Below are 9171 nucleotides of genomic sequence, written 5' to 3'. Positions count from 1 at the left end.
GTCTCCCAGCCTCATACATGCCTATTTCCAGGCCTCATACATGGAAATAGGGTCTGGTGAAAAGAAGTATGGTTTAACACTTACCAAAATATAAAGGAACCTAGAGAAGATACTTAGGTAAGGGGGACCACTAGGCATGAAATACATGTACGAGCATGGGATGTACAACCCTGAAAAGAAAAAAGGCATGACCCTGACATCTGTATCCGACAGGTAGTGGTGGTATGAACCCGTACGAAGAGTGGAGGCACTACCTGAGGACCCCCGACCATGTACCAGAGTCAACACCACAATGTCTTGCACCACTACCCTGACAGTGTACCTATGTACGATCATGTCCGCCAGGACCACCTTGTATCAAGGGCCATTAGAGCTCATCTATAAATAGGGTTCGACTCCTCAAATTAAGGGGTTGGAAAATTGATTATAGGCTGAGGCTATTAAGCAATATATGAATATTGACTCCATTGTTGATCTGTATATATTTCTCCTTAAGTCTATCCTAAGTTCTTATCCAGTCATCTTCTTACTAACGTTTGAAATTTTCAACCTAACATCGTTGACGAGTTTCTGCCGTCAACACCTATAAATAGGAGCAGTTGTGTACTGTAGAAGGGATCTCGAATTTTCTCCTGTAAGCAATTACTTTGCCCAAACATGAAGAAAACTCTATTGTTAAAGCTTTCTAAGCTCTAATACAATAGACTCGTGGACTAAGGCTCATTAACGCCCCAACCACGTAAAATCCTTGTGTGATTATCATTAAATCCACTATTTTTAGTTCTCTTATCTCTCATAATTCTAGTTTCCGAGAAACTCGGTAAACACATGGAATGACACGAACTTAATCATAAAAGAGTTTCAACCCAGAAAACAGGTACTGTTAGTCAATTAAAGGTTGAGAATCTTTCTAGGCAAGTTGAATTCTAGATGGCCGGGTCCTTATACTGTTGTAAATGTGTTTCCATATGACTCCATTAAAGAGCAGCAAAAGAATGGCTCCGTGTGCAAAGTGAATGGTCAACAGTTGAAGCCATACTTGGGTGGCCCTATCGATCAAGCCAAGTCTATTATCCTCTTGAAGCCCATATGAAGAGGAATTCTTTGGCCGGCTAAATGACATTAACGACAATGCCTTTGGGAGGCATCCCATACCCTTTACTTGCTTTCTTTACTTTTCTCTTAGTTAAGAACAATTTTTTAAGTATGATTTTCGTAGTGGTAATTTTTGAATTTTTGGATTCTTTTTGTAAATTTCGAACTGTGGAAAGCGTGAAAACTAAAAAGAAATGAAAAAATGAAATGGGGGGGGGGGGGGGGGGGCGCTTAAGGGTCACGACAAAGCCATGGAGTTTCGCGGTTAGCCTAGTCCAGAGACTTGGAGGTTATTTTTTGAAGCAACACAGGCCTGGAGGGCCGCGATGCTCGAGCCCAGAAAAATCCCAAGAAATAGAGGTGGGTCACGACGCTTGAAAAGGGGGCCGTGTCACTACTTTGGGCAGGCTCATTAAATCCCACAATAAATTTCCCATTCTCTCCACATTTTCTTTTCTCCTCCTTCACCATAACCGCACCTCTCCTCCTTACCACCATTCTCAGTCACCATAAACACCTCCTCCACACTCATTAATCATTCTCCTACATACAATAAACACTCACAACTTTTACCTATCATGATTTCCATGTTCTTTATCCTCCACCCCATTTTTCCCATATCCTAACCCTAAAATCCAAAAATTTCCCACAGTAAAATCATGGGTTATGAAATTATTGCTTGGAAAGTGTGCCACAAGTGTATCTCACACAAGTAAGTCAAATTTCATCATTATTTGTGAAGGTTTTGTGGTAAGTTTGAAATTTGTGGATTAATTGTTGTGTGGAGAATTTTGGAGAAATTTTGTGGATTATTGTGCGATTGTTGATTATTTGGTTTGCAATTGGAGTACTCATGGTGACATTTTCTTGTGGGAAACCAAGAAAAATAAGGGGAAGTGCTGCCCAAATTTCTTTTGAGAGGTTTTGTGATTGAAGAAAATTGTGGAAGTATGCTATGGGTCCTAATAGAAATCCCCCACATGCTGCCCATTCCAAAAAGGTATCCAACGCCTCATCCTCCCAAAATGCTCATCCACCTCCACCTCCTCCGCCACTAGTTGACTTTAATACAGCCAATTTTAAAACCAAGGAAGCCTCGGTTTGTTTAAAAGATTGAATGTGAAATCGGTTGTGTTAATAAGAGGAATGGAATATCAATCGGATTCATATACGAATGACCCCACATATGAGACAATTCAAGTTGAGATTGCGAGGCAAAATTGGGGGCTGCTTTGGTAGCCATTGGAAGTGGACAATGCAAATTATTCCCAATTGTATGAGTTCTATGCCAATTTTACTAGTCAAGACGAAGAGTATGAAGTCTTCATCCCCGAAAAAGATGTACCATCAGACATTGGTTTATTTAATAATCTTCTTCAACTACCTACTTTTTCGGCGCTTGAAGATGAGTATCATCAGTTGGCACATTTTAGTGAAGTTGATTATGTTGAGGATGCTGAAACATTGAGCATGACTGAGGCTCAGTTCACTTATGCCCATAGGGAGGCCAAACAGATGTTTCAGTGGCAGTTGAATCCCATAGCTCGTGCCTGGGCTTATTTTGTAAGTGTTCGTCTCTTACCTAGTACTCATTTATCCTCTATTGATCGGGAGTGCTTGTTGCTTGTGTGTGCCATTATGAAAGTTATGACAGTGGATGTGGGAAGGGTGATCCGGTACAGTATCCAAAATATTTGTAGGTTCAATACAACAGGTGGTCTAGGGCATGGAATATTTATTACTGATTTGTGGAAAGTTTATAAGGTGCCTGTCATTGAAGAGGACCTCATTTGGAAGCCCATGAAACCGATCACTCTAGCCATGGTTCATCAATTTCCCGCAACCTCTCTTGAACCACCACAACCTGACAATGTGCCTAAGCACCAGTGGGCTGAAGAACAAGAAGCGAATGATCCTTAAGGCACTGGTGGAGCTGATGAGGCTGGGCCGAGCCGTGGTGCGCACTCTTTGGCTCTTCGTGGGATTATTAACTCTAATACTGAGCGGACTCATGATCGATTGAATTATATTATTCAACAAAATCAATATATGATTGATAACTCTAGGAATTAGAGTTATTTTTATGCTTTTAAACTTGTGTTTTTATCAAGAAAATAGTGGTTTAAAGTGTTTTGTGGTGTTTTATTTTGGTTTGTAAAATATTAATTATAATGAATTAATATAAAATATTAGTTTAATGCTTGAAAAATATATCCTAAATTGTGAAATTTTGCCTTGGCAGGTGGTTGGTAGAATTTTGGGCATTTTTTAGAAAGATTTGATGCTTGAAGTGAATGAGGAATTAGGGATGCTACAGCATTGAAGCAGCATTATACTCTGCCAGCCAGCTCTCTCAAAGGCCCACGTGGGAAACTACAACATTTTGTCTTATCCAACTCAATATTTGTGAATTAATTATCATGTGGGCTGAGTGATATTATTGGGTATTGGGCCTTTAATTTTCTTGCTCCTTTTTGCTTAAAAAAGAAAAAGGAAAGAAAGGAGAAAATGAGGTCCACATGGGAAAAGAATGTGATGACCTAGCTGCATCATCAATTCAACCCCTAATTTGAAAAACACACGTTCAGACAGAGGGAGAGGACTCAACCGCTTGGTACAAACAAAAAAGAGCCACTTTCGGAGAGATTGCAGTGTGAAGAGCAAGGGGAAAAGGCTAGGATGTAGTGTCCCAGATTTTACTTAGCTAGATAGTTGTAGTAGTAGTAGTTAGTAGTAGTTTGTAGTATGTTAGTTTCTTTGGATTTTTGTTCAAGCCGGGACTTAGTTGGAAACTCATAGCTACAATCATGGATTTTATAAGTTTAACCTATAGTTTAGAAATATTAATTATAACATAAGGTTTGATTAATATTGCTGGTCCTAGAAATATATTTATTATTAACCTAAGGTATAAGAGCATGACACTTGTCGCAAGCATGTTTATTAAGGATTTAAGTATTTTTGATGAATAGTTTAATTAAAAGAAAGATCTAGAAGCTCTAGAACCTTCCAGCAGCTGTTAGGATCATATTTTTACTCAGTCAAAGTTGTTTAATCAATTTCAAATATGTTGAATAAGCGCAAATACATGGTTGATATATCAACGTATGCCGATATATCACAGCTATAGGGTCCGATATATCGCCTACGGAAGATACGGAAAACACATCGACTTTGTACGACCGAAACCACGGAGGCTCGAGAACATAGGGGAGCGATATATCCCCTATAAGGGGGCGATATATCGGCCCCACCCTTACATTTTTGAACTCTGTGGAATCTGAGCTTAAAACATCCCTTAACCACTTAGACCTGCCTTTGAACGATTTTGACTGAGTTCTAGGCATCTGTTGAATGAAAATTAAAATCTTTTCCATTTTATATTCATTTATTTATTCAAATTAAAAGGGGTTAGTTTCACTCCTTGAACTCTATAAATAGGACCTAGTACTCAGCCATTTTCTTCATTCTTCAAGTAGTCTTTAGAGCCTTCAAGTTGCTAAGGTTACTATAGAGAGAAACACTTGGGTTTTGGGTTAAAAGCTTTATCATTCTAAGCTTTTCTAAACACTTGGGAAGTAAGATAGGGTGTTACTTTGGTATCGAGGTGTAGATTGGATTCTAGTTCAACCAAGGTATTCTTATCCTTAAGTTCAGTTTTCATAGTTCTTTAGTTTTCTTTTATTTTCTTTCAGATCCTAACTCTTGTATTTGATTCTTGATTAGGTGTTAAAGTTTCTTGAAACTTAAGGTTCTTTTCGATAAGTTTCTACTCGGATGGTTTAGTTTTCTTTTCATCTCTTTTTCTTTAGAAACTCACCATTCTTACTGTTGGTTTTAGGAGTGTTCCAAATCCCCTTCTTGTCTCCATATTCCAATTTTTGGTAAGGAAAATAGGATAGATTTTATGTGTTGATATGTTTATGTTATGATGTGTTTATGTTATGATATGTTTATGTTATGATATGATATATGTTGTATTCCTTGGGCATATGACTTGCTTAGTTAGCAAGCCCCAAGAATATGTTTTTTAGTGGCTTGGGCATATGACTTGCTTAGATAGCAAGCCCCAAGAATTTTTATCATTTTCATGGTTTAGAAGTTATGATTTACCCTGCCTCGATTAGTAGACACAGGACCTAGATTGGTTATCATATACTACCGTGTGATCTAACCTACCTCGATTAGTAGACAGAGGATCTAGATGGTTTATCACATGCCATGTTAATGAGTTAATGGCCATTAATATTGTAGTCCTATATGTTATATGTTTTATAGTATATGTTTATGATATAGTCTTATATTTATGATTTATGATATATGTTGTTAGTAGATTTTCCTTGCTGGGCATTAGGCTCATTCCTTTATTTTTAGCTTGATGCAGGAAAATGAATATGGAAGGCAGAAAGATTCATGGCAGCTTGGCTTGTGTGTTGAGGATGAATGAATTGAATGGACTGCGTGACGATCGAGGATGACGTTATTTTTAAGTCTTTTGAATTATGTTTTGATGTATTTCCGCACTTAGTATTTCAATCAATTAAATTTTATGTTTTGTGTTTTATAACAATGGGTACCCATATCGTATTTTATATTTCATATTTTACTTTGTATTTTGCACGATATTTATTTTGGGGGTTTTAAAAAAAGTTATGTTATTTCTTATGTATGTTTCCCAAAACAGTAGCTATGTCTAGTACTTTTAATGTTCCCATACTCCTTGAGAGAGAGAGAGAGAGAGCTTGGTTGAAACCTTTGTCATATGATTTTGTGCTACTTGACAAGAGTTGGCTGGACGGTTTTTGATGAAGTACTTCCCTCCCACTAAAAATGCCAAGCTCTGCAATGAGATTACTTCATTTCAGCAACTTAAAGAAGAATCTTTATATGAGGCATGGGAGTAGTTTAAGGAGTTGTTGCGGAAATTCCCTCATCATGGCATTCTTCATTGCACCTAGATGGAGACCTTCTATAACAGTCTCAACGCTCATACTAGAATGGTGGTTGATGATTCAGGGAACAAGGCTCTTCTTGCTAAGTCCTATAATGAGGCATATGAAATCCTTGAGAGGATAACCAACAACAACTATCAGTGGCCCATTACTAGATCAACTACATGTAGAAAGGTGGCTGGTATTCACGATGTAGATGCCATCACTTCTTTGGTGGCCCAAGTTTCCTCTATTTTGAATATGCTCAAGACAATGATCACGGGGATGAATCTATCAATGGGGCAGCCTATGGGGATACAAATGGGGAAAATGGAGAAAATTTCTTGTGTGTATTGTGGTGAGGGTCATACTTTTGACAACTATCTTTCCAATCCAGCAATTGTGTGTTACATGGGGAATCAAAATAGGAATGGTCCTTATTCTAATTTCTACAACCCCGTGGAGGCAACATCCCAACTTTTCATGGAGTAATCAAGGGGTTGACCCTAGCAACTCTTCTATGCCTCAAAGACCAAATTTCCCACCGGGTTATTCTCCACAAGCACCACAACAAAGGCCACAACAACAAGCAATGCAATCTAGCTCTCTTGAGAACATGTTGAAGGAGTATATAGTGAAGAATGAAGCCGTGATCCAAAGCCGAGTGTCATCATTGAGAAACTTAGAAAACCAAGTTGGGAAACTAGCTAATGAGCTTAGAAATAGACCCCATGGTACATTACCTAGTGACACCGAGAATCCAAGAAATGTGGGCAAGGAACATTGTGAATCCGTCACTTTGAGAAGTGGGGAAGAGTTGGAAAATACCAAGACAAATTCTGGGTATGAGGGTTAGCCCTCTTCAATCCAAATAAATGAGGAAATCCAAAAAGATGCTGAAATTCCTAGTGTACAAAAATCTGCCTCTACCCATAATGTTGCAGGAATGCCGCAACATAGTTGCCCAGATAACTCAATTTCAAAGAAACCACCTCAATTTCCCCAACATTTTCATAAGCAAAAGTTGGATTCACATTTCAAGAAATTTTTAGATATGTTGAAGCAGTTGCATATCAACATCCCACTTGTAGAGGCACTTGAGAAAATGCCTAACAATGTGAAATCATGAAAGTTGTTCTTACAAGGAAGAGAAGGTTAGGAGAGTTTGAAACAATGGCTCTAAACAAAGAGTGTAGTCCATTTATGCAAGAAAAGTTGCCACCAAAGTTGAAGGATCTTGGGAGTTTCACTATTCCCTGTACTATTGGAGACACTTATTGTGAGACGACTTTATGTCATTTGGGTGCAAGAATTAATTTGATGCCAATGAATGTTTTCAAGAAATTGGGGATTGGAGAAGTCAGGCCTACTACAATTACTCTTCAACTTGTAGATAAATCTCTTTCTCATCCAGATGGAAAAATTGAAGCTGTGTTGGTGAGGGTAGACAAATTCATATTCCCTACTGATTTTATTGTGCTAGACTATGAGATGGATAGAGAGGTGCCCATTATCTTAGGGAGGCCAATTCTTGCGACAAGAAGAACTTTGATAGATGTGCAGAAGGGTGAGCTTACTATGAGGGCCTAAGATGAAAATGTGACTTTTAATGTTTGTAAGGCTATGAAATTTCCTGATGAGGTTGAGGAATGCTCAGTGGTTTCAGTGGTAGATTCTTTGGCGTAAAAGGAGTTTGAGACTAGTAACGTTGATAATCCATTAGAGAGGTTATTGTTGTTTGACTCTCACAATGACAAAGATGAGGAGTAGTACTTATCTTGGTTGGAGGCTAATTCTCAAGGGTTAAGAACAAGAGGAAGATTTGATTCATTGGAGTTGTCGTCTAGGGAGTTCAAAGCTCCTAAACCATCAATTGAAGAGCCACCTGAGTTGGAGTTGAAAGTCTTGCCATCACATTTGTGATATCCCTACTTGGGTCCATCATCCACCTTACCTGTCATTATTTTAGCGAAGTTGAATCATGAACAAGAAGAAAAGTTGCTTGAGGTGTTGAGAAAGTTCAAGAAAGCCATTGGGTGGACTATTGCAGATATTGGAGGTATTAGTCCTTCTTTGTGTATGCATAAGATCGTGCTTGAAGACAGTGAAAAATGTTATATTGAGGGGCAAAGGAGACTAAATCCTATAATGAAGGAAGTAATGAAGAAAGAAATCATCAAGTGGTTAGATGCTGACATTATTTATCCTATCTCTGACAGTTCATGGGTCAGCCCTGTACAGTGTGTACCTAAGAAGGGTAGGATCACGGTGGTGAAGAATGAAGAAAATAAGTTGATTCCTACTAGAATTGTGACTGGATGGAGGATTTGCATGGACTAAAGGAAGCTAAACAAGGCCACTAGGAAGGATCATTTCCCTCTTCCTTTCATTGATCAGATGCTAGACAAACTTACTGGGAGAGAGTACTACTGTTTCCTAGATGGTTACTCTGGTTACAATCAGATAGCAGTGGCCCTAGTAGATCAACACAAGACTACATTCACTTGCCCCAATGTACTTTTGCATTTAGGAGAATGCCCTTTGGTTTGTGCAATGAACCTACTACGTTTCAATGATGTATGATGGCGATCTTGACTAATATGGTTGAACGATTTCTAGAAGTGTTCATGGATGATTTCTCAGTCTTTGGGGATTATTATGATGATTGTTTTAGCAACTTGTCCAAGGTGTTGAAAATATGTGAAGAGACAAACCTAGTCCTTAACTGGGAAAAATGTCACTTTATGGTAAAGGAAGGTATTGTTTTGGGGCATAGTTCATCAAAGCAAAGGATTGAAGTTGATAAAGCAAAAATTGAAGTTATTGAAAAGCTACCACCTCCTAATTCATTGAAGAACATTAGGAGCTTTCTTGGGCATGCAGGAATCTATAAAAGGTTCATCAAAGACTTCTCTAAGATTTCCAAGCCTCTTTGCAATCTGTTAGAGAAGGATACACCATTTCATTTCGATGGAGAATGTTTGAAGGCTTTTCAAGAGTTGAAAGAGAGATTAATTTCAGCCCCTATCATCATTGCACTGGATTGGAGTTTTCCTTTTGAATTGATGTGTGATGCCAGCGATTATGTTGTTGGGGTTATCATGGGGCAGCGAAGGAACAAGGTGTTTTGCCCTATTTATTATGC

General features: G+C 38.4%; 1 protein-coding gene and 1 non-coding gene across 2 annotated transcripts; one reads left to right on the top strand and one right to left on the bottom strand.

Moving 5' to 3' along the window:
* Window positions 1-5930: 5930 nt before the first annotated feature.
* Window positions 5931-6037, bottom strand: LOC133802688 (small nucleolar RNA R71). The gene has a single exon (XR_009877433.1). It is a non-coding gene; the product is annotated as a small nucleolar RNA R71 (small nucleolar RNA).
* Window positions 6038-7151: 1114 nt separating this feature from the next.
* Window positions 7152-8366, top strand: LOC133799840 (uncharacterized). The gene is made up of 2 exons (XM_062237830.1): window positions 7152-7593; window positions 7996-8366. Exons 1-2 carry the CDS (start codon window positions 7152-7154, stop codon window positions 8364-8366), a joined length of 813 nt encoding a protein of 270 aa, XP_062093814.1.
* The last annotated feature ends 805 nt before the right edge of the window (window positions 8367-9171 follow it).

The sequence above is a fragment of the Humulus lupulus genome, chromosome 9 (genome assembly GCF_963169125.1).
Source record: "Humulus lupulus chromosome 9, drHumLupu1.1, whole genome shotgun sequence".
NCBI lineage: Eukaryota > Viridiplantae > Streptophyta > Magnoliopsida > Rosales > Cannabaceae > Humulus > Humulus lupulus.
The sequence above is the reverse complement of the archived record's forward strand: the minus strand, read 5'-3'. Positions and strand labels throughout refer to the sequence as shown.

Coding starts and splice junctions, on each gene's coding strand:
- LOC133799840 (XM_062237830.1), top strand. CDS start 7,152: ATGAAAGTTGTTCTTACAAGGAAGAGAAGGTTAGGAGAGTTTGAAACA. Junction 7,594..7,995: donor TTTGATAGATGTGCAGAAGG/GTGAGCTTACTA, acceptor TCATTATTTTAG/CGAAGTTGAATCATGAACAA.